The 16,177-nt window shown below is 36.8% G+C and overlaps 2 protein-coding genes across 3 annotated transcripts; one reads left to right on the plus strand and one right to left on the minus strand.

Annotated features, from left to right (window-relative positions):
• Window positions 1-841: 841 nt before the first annotated feature.
• Window positions 842-8,642, plus strand: LOC141443534 (uncharacterized). Of its 2 annotated transcripts, XM_074108844.1 has the most exons (7): window positions 842-915; window positions 2,388-2,444; window positions 4,347-4,430; window positions 5,296-5,355; window positions 6,358-6,408; window positions 7,083-7,172; window positions 7,777-8,642. In XM_074108844.1, exons 1-7 carry the CDS (start codon window positions 868-870, stop codon window positions 8,587-8,589), a joined length of 1,203 nt encoding a protein of 400 aa, XP_073964945.1. In that variant the 5' UTR covers window positions 842-867; the 3' UTR covers window positions 8,590-8,642. The 2 variants fall into 2 exon arrangements, with proteins under 2 accessions (XP_073964945.1, XP_073964946.1); XM_074108845.1 differs by lacking the exon at window positions 2,388-2,444 and having other exon boundaries at window positions 863-915.
• Window positions 8,643-13,844: 5,202 nt separating this feature from the next.
• LOC141443535 (uncharacterized) lies at window positions 13,845-16,153 on the minus strand. The gene is made up of 2 exons (XM_074108847.1): window positions 16,051-16,153; window positions 13,845-14,450 (listed from the first exon to the last, which is right to left on the minus strand). Exons 1-2 carry the CDS (start codon window positions 16,090-16,092, stop codon window positions 13,872-13,874), a joined length of 621 nt encoding a protein of 206 aa, XP_073964948.1. The 5' UTR covers window positions 16,093-16,153; the 3' UTR covers window positions 13,845-13,871.
• Window positions 16,154-16,177: the final 24 nt, after the last annotated feature.

The following is a 16,177-nucleotide window of genomic DNA, read 5'->3' on the forward strand; positions in this document are numbered from 1 at the left end:
CCGGAAGACGAAGCGTTGGCAGGCCTCCCACCAGGTGGACTGACGACATCGTGAGATTGGCGGGAAACCGGTGGATGCAAGTGGCGAGTTGTCGTTCATTGAGGCGTTCTAAGGGGGAGGTTTTTGTCCAGCAGTGGACGTCTTCCGGCTGATGATGATGATGATGATGAATATTATATTGTATATGAATTGATTTTATTGTATACTAGCCGTTACCCGGGACTCCGTCCGCGTATTATTCGTTTTTCGCTATCCCGCGGGAACTAATAAAACACTAGAATTAAGCTTTATGTAATAGATACTAATACTATGATCCTATGTTGGTCGAAATAAAAATATTATTATTATTATGCAAGTTTCCGGGATAAAACTATCCTATGTCCTTCCCCAGGACTCAAACTATCTATATACCGAATGTAATCTAAATCGGTTCAGCGGTTTAGACGTAATTGATTAACAAACATGCAAACCTCCAAACATCATCACAAACTTTCACATCTATAATAGTAAGATAATATTTATTTATTTGATAGAGTAGGTACTTGTACGTCTGATGTCCTCAAAATGTTATAGTTTCATGCAGTTTTATGCTTGTTGCCTGTGGTGCTATAATTTTTATTTGCAGAGAAAATACTACGATTTATGTTGTGTCAACAACAGCGATGGGAAAGTTTATAAATAGTGTATTGGAGCACTACTGAACCCTTATCTGAACCAAAATCAGCTTTAGTTTCATTGCGATTGCTGTCATTTGTGACCTAATATCACAAATATGTTATCAAAATTTTGCAACTGGCAATTATGTCACTGGCATTTAAAGTGTAAATAAAAGGGCGGGTGTTGCCATTATAGTATCTTTTCTTCAAAATGGCGTCGAAAATAGTGCTGTTTGTTTTAGTCGTGACCATTTATAAGGTATTGTAGCTGCTAATTTTGAAATTTGGTTATTATTGTTACACTACTAAAAAAAATCTAGATTTACTACAAGGGTTTTCGCAAAATTTATTAGTTCCTAGCCGTTACCCACGACTCCGTCAGCGTAAAATTCGGTTATCGCTATCCCGCGGGAACTATGCAGTTTTCCGGGATAAAAACTATTTCATGGCCTTCCCTGGGACTCAAACTATCTCTATACCGAATTTCATCTAAATCGGTTCAGCGGTTTAGACTTGAAAAGGTAACAAACAAACATAATTGTGTGATTCTTCAAAAAATTTATTTAACTTGCAATGACTATTAATATACATTCAGATTTTATGTTTAGTAAATTGTTATGAAGTTCATAATAATATGAACATGCCTTAAATGACTTGTATCAAGGTCCGCCCGGATCGCTACCACCATCTTGCTCGCTAATCCTGCCGTGAAGCAGCAGTGCTTGCACTGCTGTGTTTCGGCCTGGAGAGTAAGACAGCCGGTGAAATTACTGGCACGTGAGGTATCCCATCTTAGGCCTCTAGGTTGGCAACGCGTCTGCAATACCCCTGGTGTTGCAGATGTTTATGCTCACTTGCTCGTTTGCCATGCAGTCGAATAAAAAGAATGCGATGCGCTTTGCAACGACAGTATTGCAATGTATATTTGTGTCTTTGTAATGTTAAAATCAAATTTGCAAAACGAATTGCACTAATTACTTAGTATTGATTGAATTGATTTGAAATTTGATACGATGACAATGCGACTTGTATTGAAAGTGCCAACACAATTATAGTCAGCAAAAAGGTGTGTAGTTTTTACAAATACTTACAAATAAAAAATCTTTTTGCCCGCAACTTCTGCCAGAATTCTTTTATCACTATGCAATTTTCCGGCAATAAATGGTCTCAAAATATCGGAACCACATCTATCTATCCAATCTAATACCTTTAAACGAGCAATTCTTGTAATATAATATACAACAATTATATGGTTTACTAATGTTTCGGCGAATAACGTTTGGCAACCTCTGTTTCATTTCGCAACTTTTCATTTCCCAACTGTTTAATATTTCTGAAACTGTAAATATTTCAGGATGTTTATAAAACTAACCTAACCTAACCTAAAGGGTTCTACACGATGGCCCTGAAATAAATCCTGAAATATGTACAGTTTTAGACTTTGCGAAATGAAAAGTTGCGAAATGAAACATGTTACCAAACGTTACGTTGCGAAAAGCAACTCGATCAAAAAAAGAAAAAAAAATATATATATATTTCGGGGATCTCGGAAACGGCTCCAACGATTTCGATGAAATTTGGTATGTGGGGGTTTTCGGGGATGACAAATCGATCTAGCTAGATCTTATCTCTTGAAAACGCTTATTATTGAGTTTTAGCCCGAGCAAAGCTCGGTCGCTAAGGTACTTACCTTAAACGGTTAAATAAACATGTGCTATTTTATTACTTCAGGTCCAATCCGACGTGATATACTATCCGAAGCCCCAGTCGTCGACGGCATCGTCAAATGTAATTATCAATTATAATATAACCAATTGATACTTTAATAAGTAGACTTAGGTAGTTTTTGGGTAAAAAAATATTAAATGATATTGTAACGGATACCCACTCAGTTTAGCTCGACATGTTTCGGGATAATTCGGAGCCCTTCTTCCTAGAAGCAACGCCACTCGGCGGCCCGTTACAATATCACTTAATGAGTGAGTCTCACGGTAGTAGTTTCATTGTGAAAAAAAATTGTTCTATTATTAGTCCGCCAGCTAACTTTTGTCAATCAAACAAGTGACATCACTCCGTGCTAAAAAATGTCGCACGGCGTGAAGGCTCGCTGAGTTTTAACTGCTTAGGTATAATATCTTCATAATTTTTTGTTTCATTGACAGAAGAAAAAAAAACCGGCCATGAGCGTGCCGGATACGCCCGAAATAGGGTTTCGTAGCCATTACGAAAAAATTACGTAATATTTTTCTATGGATTCCGTATTTTATACGGAATCTTCCATAGTTTAGGTATATTTTATACCTTAGGCTGCTATTTACTCTTAAACTACTAACAATTCTCAAGCAAACTTAACCGTTATAGTTTTCCTTGAAAGTTTGGTATACTTACTACCATCCTGAATTTTTTCAGTTTTCCACCCACCGGTTTAGATTTTAGAGGGGGGGGGGACGCTCGATTTTAATGAAAATTTGCACTAAAGTTTAATATTTCGCAAACAAATCACTGAATCGAAAAATCGTCTAAGCAAACCCCTAATGGTTTTAAAAGACCTATCCAACGATACTCCATACTATAGGGTTGGATGAGAAAAAAAACCTCCACTTTACGTCAATGGGAGGTACCCTAAAAAATATATTTTTTATATTTTTATTGTACCTTTTTGTCGGCATAGTTTACATATATATTCGTGCAAAATAACAGCTTTTTAGCATTGATAGTCCCCGAGCAAAGCCGCGGACGGACGGACAGACAGACAGACAGACATAAGGGTTCCGTTTTTGCCATTTTGGCTCCGGAACCCTAAAAATACGTGTTCAATAATTTGCTGATTATCTAAATGACGGAGTAAATAAATAGAATAATATCGTTTTACACTAGGATAATATAATACCCAACTATAATTTAACTAACTTATGCCCGCGACTTCATCTGCGCGGATCTAGGTTATAGCGCGGTGGCGACCTCTACCGGAACAAAAGGTATCCTATGTTGATCCTTGGGGTTCAATCTATCTCTACACACTAAATTTCATCAAAATCGGTTGAGTGGTTTCGACGTGAAAGCGTAACAGACAGACAGACAGACATATAGACAGAGTTACTTTCGCATTTATAATTTTGATGATTATGATATAATATATACATATATAATATACTTATCCGGAGAAATCCGGAGGGCCCAAATCTGCAGGGCTACTACGAAACTCGAAACTCGAAGCTCGTATCGTACTGCCCCTTTCGCTCTCGTATTAAATAGTATAAGTGTCAGAGGGACCGCACGACACGAACTTCGAGTTTCGAGTTTCGTAGTAGCCCTGCTGTAGGCCGAAGTCCAGCCGCGGCACGTCGCTATCTCCGCGCAGGGAAGTGACCCCATTTAGGGATCTGTATCGTTTTTCAATATCTCTATAACTCTCCTAAAGTTCTCACGCCCTAGCCGGAAAACGAATTTTATTTAAGTTAATTTTCTGTCAATTTGTATTTGGCCTTACATTTATTTATAAATCTCAATGGTACCTAGCTCTAGTTCTGACGCTAAACGCCACAATATATAATATAATATATATAAAAGTAGGGATCTCTACGACTGGAAAATAAAGTAAATTTGCTCTTTACAAGGAATTGATAAGCCCGGTAAGAGTTACTTTTTTAGTACCCTGTACATATAATGTTAATACAGTTTACTTAACAGGCAAAGACGTCTACGACAGCATCAACATCTTCATCCAACGCTCAATCTGCATCTAACACGCAAGCAACATCTCAGTCACAAACGGTATGTAATTATACATCTACATAACATAATTAACTATATCTAAAGGTCAACCAAATGCAATGAAGTCGCAGAAAGTGAATGCTGCTGTCAAGTTGATCAATATTTTTGACGATTTCTCTACTGTCTTCTAGCTCAAGTAACTAAGATGCAAAAGAGAGGTAACGAGTAGGTACTTCCTTTTTGACGTAGGTAGATTTTTAGGGTTCCGGAGCCAAAATGGCAAAAACGGAACCCTTATAGTTTCGTCAAGTCCGTCTGTCTGTCTGTCCGTCCGTCCGTATGTCACAGGCATTTTACTCGAAAACTACAAGATCAATGAAATTTGAAGTACAGATGTCTTGTCAAAGCTGCTATTTAGTTTTATAGTTAAATTACAAAAATAAATATATAGGTGGGCACTCCATACCTACAATTTTTTTTACTTGGATCAACGTGTGGCACATAGTTCGACAGCTCTTTTGAAAAGATAGTAAGGTTTCTCAAAAACTTTTTTGATTAAGTGGAGATTTCCGAGAATAATCGCTCCCAAAGTAGCAAAAATTGTGTCTCTATCTTATAAATCGTTTGCCCAAAAAATATGTAAAAAATATTTAAAGGTAACGTTTAATAAATACTTTCAACAAAAATTGGTTTTAACATGATCGGATATACCGTTTTTGAGTTATTTCCGAAAAACTGCGCTTCTCAACCAGAGGACGGAAGTGCCGTGAAGATACGCTCTTTTTCTGGTACTTAATAAATTTTAAGACTGTAGTAAGTGTTTTAATTATGTTATAACGCACATAATATTTTACTATTATTATTAAATTACTTACTTACTTACCGCAATGCATCTAATGTTCTTTATGTTTTCGCTTTTCCACAGTACCCAGCTCAATCTTCTAATCCTAATCAGGGTATAAAAGCATCATCACAGCTACAACTTGTAAGTACAATACAACAATTCTTTATTGAACACCTCAATTATAACAGAGCAAAGGGTCAAGGAAGAAAATGGGGATCAACAAAAAAAGATCGACCCGTACATCTTAGAACCTAATGGGAGAAAGCAAATGGCTGACGCAAGACTGTGTGGGTAGATAAGAAACCACTTTAGCTCTCTCCTCTTTGTAGCAAGCTCCATGGAGTTGAGGACGAGCAGCCTGGTTTTTTATCTGGTGAGTCCTACATTTAGGGGCTGTTATCCATTGATTAGTGTTAACTGACGGTTAAATGTGATGCCGTCTCCGTCTATTCGAACAAAACAAATAGAGACGGCATCACATTTAACCGTCAGTTAACACTAATCAATGGCTGGTGAAACAGCCCCTTAAAATTTAAAACAAGTGAACAAAAACAAGGATCTAACAACTAGGGTCTATATTGGAATCCATAATATCTTTTGTCCTAATTTCAAAATACATAACTTTTGTCATAATGATCTTTTGGCATAATAACGTTTGCAATAATGTAAATGCCATTATATTTTTTGTCCTAATATTGAATATTCTAATGCTTATTTGCACTAATTTCAAAATCCATTACAAATTTTGTGATAATGATCTTTTGCTATAATAACGTTTGCCAACTAACAACTAGTGTCTTCGGCGACTTAACCCCAAAAAAAGTTTCGTAGCGAATATAATGTATTCCTACTTATCAAATGGCTAACCATCGCCCCAATATTAACGAATACAGTAAAAACTTAAAAAATTACGTCTAGATAATTTACATGGTAAGCAACATTGGCTTATTGCTGCAGAGGAATCTCTTGGCAATCTTCACAACAGAGAAAAGGAAGGAATATTTAAGAGCACTAACAAAAATAGATGTATTTGTAATAAATATACCTACGTGCATTTATTGTCTTGTTGTTCTTAATATAATGTAGTATCGAACTACAATCCTTAGTGATTGTCATATAAAGTTTTATTTTTCTTGTTTGAAGGTACCTGGACAAAAATTCAACTTACAAGCTATTCCAGTGTCGCAAGTACAGGTAAGGAAACTTAATTAACACAGCTCAAAGAGAGTGCACAGTCTTAAGAGTTTGCATAACATGGACGTGTCTTCAGCCTTTTTCGATCCTCTTGGTGTATGCCTCCCTCGATAATTTCCACACTTACCGGCATGAAGCCTTCCTGATCCAATTCCTGGGCCACCTTCATGGACCAACACCGACATACCCTGTCATTTTAATAGTAGTGGTCCCATGACCTTTTCTAAATCACATTAGCGGTTATTAAATGCAAAAATTACAGTCATTCATTACAGTTACAATTTGTGTATCGTGGCATCCTCTAAGTTGTACCAGGTACTTACAAAAAACATACGTATACAGAAACTTTAGAATAATTTCAAAAGCATATTGAATACTTGTTTTGCAATGTATTGTCATTTTAGTTTAATCATAATGAGTAAAGATTGGTTTTGGTTTAATATTTATATTCAGGGTGTATCCATATTAATAATATCTACACATGGCAGTAATGACATAAGAATAATTCAACCTTTCTGAGCTCTAAAATAATGTACCTTCTTATAATAAATAATGTGATTTTTAATATCATCGTCATCAACATCGCTATATGATTTTGTTGTCTCTCCATCAGCTTTCAACCATTTGCTTTCAAATTGCAATTATTAAATTATAAGTTAACTTTCAATTGACAGGGTTCTGTACAGCAGAAAGGCCAATACCAGAACAGCGGCTACAGCATCCCAATCCCAAGACCAAGCGTTCAAGTGTCGCCAACACCACAGGTATATTTTTGTACCAGCTCTTACCTCGGAAACCTTGTGTAATGTGTGAATCCAGTTGTGTTACACTTATAATCACAATCGTTTTCACCACTTCTTTCTGTCACACGGTGTGACAAGGGTAGTAAGAGATGGAGAATGCGATAAAGAGCGTCAGCGCGTTAGACAATACGGCCTCAAGCTATCTGTGTGCTCAAAATCAGATCTCTATATTTTGTGTGAATTTGTGAAAAACCTTCCTTTCATTCTCCGATACTTTCGCGTTTATAATACTAGCTTTAGGCAACCATTCGGTTAAGCAGTCGAACTAGGTTCCATCTTCTCATGTAAAATTACAGCTTTATAGCACTAACAGTCTTTAAGCAAACCACCAAGACGGACACACTGACGAACGGATGGACAGTCAGACTGACCAACAGATGGAAGGACATGGTGAAACTATAATGATTTCATGAAGGACTATGAAACCACTAAAAGTAGCCTTAGCAGTTTTAGCTTATTAGACACACTCAGCTTGCACTCAGAACCTCACTTCTCAGTGTATGTACCTATAGGTAGTGTACTTATTAGTATGATTGGTACCAATCACATCATCTTTCATTTCCAGATCCAGACATCACCGGCCCAACTCATCCAGCCATCCCTCACCGGACCAGCTTCCGTTATAACCTCACCAGTGTCTTCCATCACCATTCCGCCTTCTACCTCCACCACCGTCTTCGACCATTCCCTATGCAACTCCTTAGCCAACGCCTTACAGATGATGATCGCCAACGAGTTCATCAATTCTGCCATCAACAACAACATCATCAAAGAAGGCATCCAGATTCCTGTCGTAGAAACTGTTGTGCCTACGTTTGACTTAGCCACATTTTTGAAAGGTCTCAACGCTCAACAAGCTCCCAGTCAACCAGAAACGCCTCAAAGCGACACCGATCAATACGATTGGACAGCGATACAGAATTTCTTAAACAAGCAAGGTCAGGACGAGAAACCTGTAACTGAAGCAACTGCACCGACAGACGTAGCAAATTTGAGGAGTTACTACCAACAATATGGTCAAACAGCCAAACAGATCAATCAGCAGCAAACAAACAGCCAAAATACACCACAAGTAACAGACAGCCAAACTTATAGTCCACAGCAAGCTGTCACAGACAATCAAAGCCCACAGGCGTATCCGTCACAGACAAGTTACGATAGTGCTTTAGAAACGTTAGCAGCATACTTCGGTTGCAATGTGTCTGATCTCAGTTCCAATTCGTATCCTTCTGTGCCTCAGATTGCGTTTCCTGAGGAAATACCAGCGCAGTTGATATGCAACTATGGTTATATGCCAACTGCTGTGCCTGTGGTTAGTTTTAGTGTTCAGCCTCTCAATGCTGGGGATAGTAATTTTATAGTTGGGTGTAAGTGCTAGGTATGCTTAAGAATGTAATGTATTATTATAATTAAACGTTATGTAGTATTCTATTTAGTTGTATTTTTTTCTTTCCCAAATCAAAGTCTCTTTTTACGGACCAAACCCTTTTACTGTCATAATGATTTATGCTTCATGTGGTCTGACACATAGCTGTATCTCTAGAAAAAATACACTAAGTTAATGTATGTATGTTACCTAAGGTAGCTGAGGCATAGAAGGCCCAATTTTATTTAAAATGATATATTGTTAGAAATAGTCAGGATAATGTGTAAAAATCATGCATTAAATATGTTTCTCCTTTATTTACGTTTCTACATAATATACCAAAATGGGCACTAAAATATTACGTTACTCTTGAGAAGTCCAAGTTATTTAAAAGTACCATTTTGGGCCTTATTATACTAAAGGTATAAGTAATCGTCTATTTTTCTCGACAATTGTAAGCTAAAAATAAAGTAAGTTAGTAAATAAGGTAAGTTATCTGTTTTATTAGAATAATTTTCATCGACACCTGAGAACTGTGGCTTCAAAAAACACGAAAAAGTATAAAGATTTCCATAATGCAAGTTTTACAGATTTTGTCAAAACTGTTCATCTTTCACATTAATGGCTTTGTGAACACTGAAAACCTTGCGAGTTTGTCTTTTAGATTTTCAACTCATGCTAAAACTATGTCTCCCTTTTAAATAGAAACAAAACTAAATCGACAAAAAAAACTATAGTTAATTATCGTACCTATTTATAGAATTTTACGAGAATACCGATTCTCTACCGAGAGGAGAACAGACAAATGGACATACGTAAAAGCATTTTTCCATTTCTATAAGTATCTATGTATACTTATTCGGGTTTTAGTTTTTCGGTCAATCATTCTTTAAGAATATTAAACCTTTAATCTAATATATTCAAGCCTTTTGCTAATGGACATTAAAAAATCACTATTTTTTAAATTTGTCATCTCAATAGTATTTTAAACTCCAGAATTCTTTTTAATACCAGCTTGCCGGGCCAGATCATAGATAACATTATATAAAGGCTAATTTACGCACAGAGTTTAATTAAAAGTCACCAACGCTTTAAATACAATAATTTATTTTTCTTAACCTAAAATAAATTAACCCAATAAACTTAAATATCTATTAAACGGATTAGACACAGACACTGGAGAAATACACTCAGCATTAAACACGCTAGGTGAAATCACGCTAGGAGAAATGGCACTAGGTGAAATCACGCTAGGGGAAATAACTCTAGGTGTAATAAAGTTAGGAGCAACTGCATTAGTACAGCCACAAGATAAAACTGGTGTGTTTATACAATCATTGCAACCACATGCATTGGAATTCTGTAAAAGATTACAAACGATCATCAACTGTAAAGTGTCAGCCAGATTTTGACAGACACTGGGTGTGCAATCAGTGATGATGGTTTGTGATGAACAGGGATTGTTGAACCGAGGCTGGGTGATGATGTTCCGTGGGACCCTTGGGTTTTCGATGACGTTGCGGGCAAATTGCTGGCGGAGGAATTGTGATGAAGCGACCTGAAAAATAATAACAAGGGTAGACAGAACTTCGGTCAACGCAATTTAAAATCAACTAATCAATCAATCATTCATCTTATCACTCTAAGCGTGCAGAGGTACCTAACAGAAAAACAGATATACAATTTCACATTTATAATAATATATAGCTCTTGCCCACGACTCCGTCTGTGAAACATTCCTTCATCTCTATCCCGCGAGAACTTTTCCGGGATAGGAAAACTATCCATGTCCTTCCCATCCCAGGTTCTGACACTATTTTCATAACAGAATTCATTGAAATTATATTCAGCGGCCTAAGACAGACTCAACAAGCAGATAAACATACTTTCGTGTTTATAACAATAATATGGATTAGTATGGATACCTAGTATGGAATAGTATGGTTAGTGTAGATAGTATGGATAATATGGATTAGTATGGATAGTATTATAGATGAGGATAATTTGCAAAGTTTACCTGGTATTGTAAAGCCGATAAGCAGGAAATCACAATAATTTTCAAGGACATTTTTAAATATTTATGTCACTTCCTCAGCCGTTATTATTACTCCCTTAATTGTTATTTAAATGCGTAACGACATTAAATAACACCTTATTTATCGTGTGATTATCATTTAAATCATATTATTATCAATTAAGTTACATATTCTAGACTTTAATACTTATGTTACACGGTAATGTTAGCAATAAAGTTACGTAATTTTAGGTCAGTAAGATTGTGTAAAAGCTGCTAAGTATACTTTTTTAGCGATTATTTTTGAGTAATAAATATGTCTGTAAATATACAGGGCACGGCGGGAGATAAAGACGTGGTGGCCTATATAAGTTTGACCTATGGGTCACCTCTGGGTTTTCGAAATTTCACAGGCTGTCTTACTCTCCACGTCGAAACACAACAGTGCAAGCATGCTGCTTCACGGCAGGATTAGCGAGCAAGATGGTGGTAGCAATCCGGGCGGAAATTGCACAAGGTCCTACCACCTGCAAAGTGTCTTTGATTAGTGTTTTTTTGTTGTTGTTGATACAATTGAATTGAATTGAGTTTTCATCAGTGCGAAGCCGGGGCGGGTCGCTAGTTTGTAATATAAGCTTTTTTGTCGACAGGATTTTTTTGTTGACAGTACTTACATTATCATCATAACTACCTATCCGTATCAAATTTTAAGTCAATCCGATCACCAAAATTGGGCAAAATGTTATAGTAACAAACAAATAAGTATAGTAGACATCTGAGTGATAGACACGACTGTCCCATAGAGTTGTAATTCTTCGATTTTTTGCCATTAGCAATAGAGGTGACAGCATGGTGTCATCTATTGGGCGTTAACATGTCAAACAATAAGACATTATTGCATTTTAAACAAAAGCTTGTAATTTTTTTTTTATTTACACATTCATAGGTATTTATGATCTCTACATTAGGTAGTTACTTTGCTCACCCGGACCTTAAGCCGAGTTTAGACTTGCAAGAGAAATCAGTCAAGTTGCATTAATACATTGCGAGGCCGTAAAGCCAACGAGTTTGTAGCGGTCAACCGACCGCCGCAATGTAATGCAACGTGCACGATTTTTCTTGCAAGTCTAAACTCTACAATAGTTACGTCTGTGCAACAAATGTGTTAACATGTAGCTCCTCTGCCTTCACGCTGTAAGAACAGACACATCACACAAACCCAGCTATCACCACCGCACTACGTTGACGCGTTTCGAACTCAACCAGAGTTCATCATCAGAGCAACAACAAGTCTAGCCATCTGGTAGCATGGTGAACGGTTTCTATGATTTTTGTGTGTTCTTACAGTGTGGACACACATTTATCGTAAATTTGCAGATGAGCAAAGTAATGGTTTATGCGTGAAGACCAACGTTAAAGCTGCGTTAGCAGGAAGTTATAATTTCCATTAACTTTTTCAATTGTGACACGAAAATTATCCATACAAATATATCGCACCCCCAGTACAACACTGCACTAAGTAAAATAGCTCATTTTTCAGAATCGACGAAAAACCATTATCCATGTTATTCAAAGTTATAGCGAAAGTGTCCTGAACGTTGCATGTGTAGAATTCAATGCGTATCTGTTTACAATAGTTCAGATGATTCTAACTACGTAGATAAAGCAATATAATGCATATTTTGACTTAATTCACTGTTGCAGAGTGATAGAACGAATAATAAAAAATATTTCGAGTTACGCGATTTATACTGATAATTCTGAAATAATGCACTGATGTGCTAATGTTTTTTTTTTTCAGATTCATTACACAATAACGACCCATTTGTTTTGGTTCCAGAAATGGTACCTATTGAAAGAGAAATAAAAGACAAAACTTGACTCAAATTAATGCACATTTATTATTAAACAAAAACCCTTTTTTTAAGTAAAACAAACACTCATCAAAAACGTAATATGTTAAACTTCAAGTACCAAAAAATATAATTTTTCGTATGCTTTTCCTGTATTCTAGTGCACCTTGGAGTTTTTTCTTACACTTAACATAACTTAACGAATAAAAGTCTAGCCACGCATTTAACCTATTATAAAGAAGTGGACCTAAAAAAATGAAAAAAAGACGAAGAAAATGCGCATTCTGGTGTTGTTATTAGGGCAGACAAGATCTTTGCGCCTTTTAGCAGTATACTCAGTGCTGTAAGGAATTGCGGGCATTGCGGCGTGCTGTTTTAAGATAATGCTCAAAATAAATAGCTGTCTGACTGTTAGAACTTCACATGATTTATATAGGAGTGGGATATCGATAGGGACGAAACGTAGAAACTTTGAAAACCGCTCTCTGGGCTCTTTCTAGGCTTAGTAGTGACGTTTTAGCCAAGCCCCCCCCCCCATGGAGTAATACATTTTGACACAACGCAAAGCAAAGCTTGATTGTGTGAGTACTCGCAATTGAGCGTAATTTTTTGAAAATAAATATCAACTTTCGAACTCGACATGGTATTTAAAAGAGAGCTATTCGTCAATTATAATTCCTAAGTATTTTATTTTGCTAGTAAAAGCTATGTCCGGACATGTACAACTTTTACTTGCAGGATCTTTACATTCGTGAGCATATAGCTTAAAGTTTGTGCTGGGGGTTAATTGTAACCTGATATGATTTCCGAATTGCATACTGAAGAACCTGGTCTATTGGATTCATCATTAGATGATTCACTTGAGCTGCTGGAGCTTGACGATAATGAACTGGAAGTTGTTGAAGAGCTCGAGGTATTACAAGCGGTCGAGATAATATTTGTTTAGCTGGATGGAATACAAAAAGTCGGATCGGTATCTGAATCATCTATAAAATCTTCTTCTTCACTCTGATCAGATAAAACAGGAACAGGTACCTCCCTATCTGAAACTCCAACGGCTGGTGCTGTCAGCACTGACGGCTCATTGGTTGATGATGCAACACTTGTATTTTCGACACCTTCTTCCACGCTCCATTGTTGAACAGAGTGTCTGGGTTCTTCTGCGTTCCCTTCCGATGCCTTTCAAGCAACATAAAGAACGCAACCCGCTTCATCTGTCAAAATAAATAAATAATTCAACATTTAAAATAGTAATTAAATGAATTGTAAATACCTTTGCTAAAGGTAACTCCTGATTGTTATTTAATTGATTTTAATAGCTTTAATGCAATCAATTTATTATCTAAATATTCAGCAGTATTGGTATCTTAGCCACAGAAAACCAAAATAAACAAAACAACTCACACTTACACATTTAATTCAACAAACTACAATATAACAGGTTTCACAAATGGCGACAGATCAGGGCACAGCGGCGTAGCAAGAGCGGCACAGCTGTAAGGACTGCAAATAGGCAAAGCAGCCGTGGAACAGGTACACCCACAACCAGAGCACTTGGGACACGGGGCGAAAGCCTTAGCTACCACTGGCAGACCACCAGGAAGGTAGCCCAGACCACACGGCAACTCTGGAGCCAAGGGTGGTAAAATTAACTCCTCGTTTAGTCCAAAATTAACGCACAAAGGTTTCGTTTTCACACAAGGCTCTCGAGGTACAAACGCTGTCACAAAGTCTGGACAGTCTTCATCGTATACGATATCGTAAGGTAATATGTCGCAGTCTTCTATGTAATTAGCACTAATGGGGTATGGAGTGACGATGACATCTCTTCCTGGCAGGGTTTCTTCAAGTAAGTCACTGACTATGAAGAGTTGGATGGTGTCAATGAGAGATTTGACTACAGCACCGTCTACTACGGTTGGTATAATGGGTTGTATGGGTTGTACAGGTTGTATTGTTGGGATTGTGGTTGTTTGCGGTCTACGGACGCAACGGCCTGATGATACCTGTAAAGAAAAGTGAGATTTAATCAAATGAAGGAAATAACTCCCGCGGTAATTCCCGATCGAGTCAGAAAATCGTGGTGCTTTTGCAGGATTAAATATTGGCGCATGTGCTCTTATCTAATAGATTAAGGGGCTGTTTCACCATCCTTTGATTAGCGTTAACCGACGGTTAAATGTGATGCCGCCTCCGTCTATTCGAACAAAACAAAAAGAGACGGCATCACACCTAATCGCCAGTTAACACTAATCAATGGATGGTGAAACAGCCCCTAAAGATCTCTTTTACCACATAATTGGGTGCCTTAAGTTTCCTGGGATGGTCCATATCATATTTTTTATAGATAGTAGACTTATAATGTTAGCTCACTCCTGTAGACAGATATTTTTTTCACTTGCCGTTTTTTCTTAAAAATAAATTAAAACTTTATTTCGGCAAACCACACGTTTCGTGAGATTAATAGGTTTTGTGCCTTGGTTGGTCTGTTTCATTAAAAAAAAGGGGTTGGATTGACAGCTGTCAGTTGTCAAAAGTCATCGGACGTGCGTACGTGTGTGTACGTATGAGTGTACGTATATATGGCTGTGACTATTCAACTTAATCTAATGTCATTTTTATGCTAATTGTTAATGTTCAAAAATTAAACGGCTACCTATTAGATGTACTTATATGCGAAGTGAAATATATAAAAATGTAATGTGCATTTTCTTAACCAAGTGCATGTACTTAGTTATGTATAACTATCTAAGTGGTAGGTAGGTAGTTGGTTGCTCCAATTGCTCGTTAAACTGAAGCTGTCAGATCGAAGTGGCGACTGTGTACTGGAAAGCAAAAGTGTTGGTAGACTTTGGGTTCGCCAAGTTCATCAGGTTGGAGAGTTTTGGTGAAGCTTGGTAGCTCAAAACTGATATTCAAGAAGATTCTTCGGGTAGACCTTTACCCAGTATTAATGTTATCCGGCTTACAATGATGATCAATGATAGGTACTGCAAAACGTAACCAACAATGCCTAATGCCGTGTAACCTACATAAACAGCAAATTTGGAATTTCAATAACATGGTAAATTTGTAGTAATGGATGAATTCGAACTATGTTTTTTCTAAAGATATTGTCGAGTCCTCTGATTCTGAAAATATCTGTGTTAGATTTCTAATCAATGGATGATAAATAAAGCCTATCTGCTTTTAACCATCGATGACTGTGTAATTGCTACGAATGATAAGAACGATGACACACGTTATGTCATTAGATCATTGATAAGAATGCACATGGACTCATTATGTGTTATATTATATCGTCAAAGTTACGCATCGTACGAAATAGTCAAAACACTTCGGATGTTGACAAATCATAAAATCTGTAGAATAGATCTTTTGTGTTCAATGTACAGGAAAGGACAAACTATCATACTATTCACCCAAGAAAGTCGTTATGCAGTTTTGTTACTTATACAGTGAAGTGAAGACTACAATTATTCTGTCAGAAGTGTAGCGTATTAACCTCTCAAAAGAAGTAGGTAAAGGCACAATTTAAAACATACCTACTTTAAAGAGGAAACCTTTATAACTATGCAAATGTCTATAATTATTTTAATAACTTACACTAACAACTACAGCAAACACAGCAACAATATTCCAGCCCATCTTGCCAGCTTCCAACAAATGTGAATTACTAAATATCTGTTCCACTTTAAATACGAAAAATACCATTATCAAAGGATACCACGGA

The sequence above is a fragment of the Choristoneura fumiferana genome, chromosome 27 (genome assembly GCF_025370935.1).
Source record: "Choristoneura fumiferana chromosome 27, NRCan_CFum_1, whole genome shotgun sequence".
In the NCBI taxonomy this organism is placed as follows: Eukaryota; Metazoa; Arthropoda; class Insecta; order Lepidoptera; family Tortricidae; genus Choristoneura; species Choristoneura fumiferana.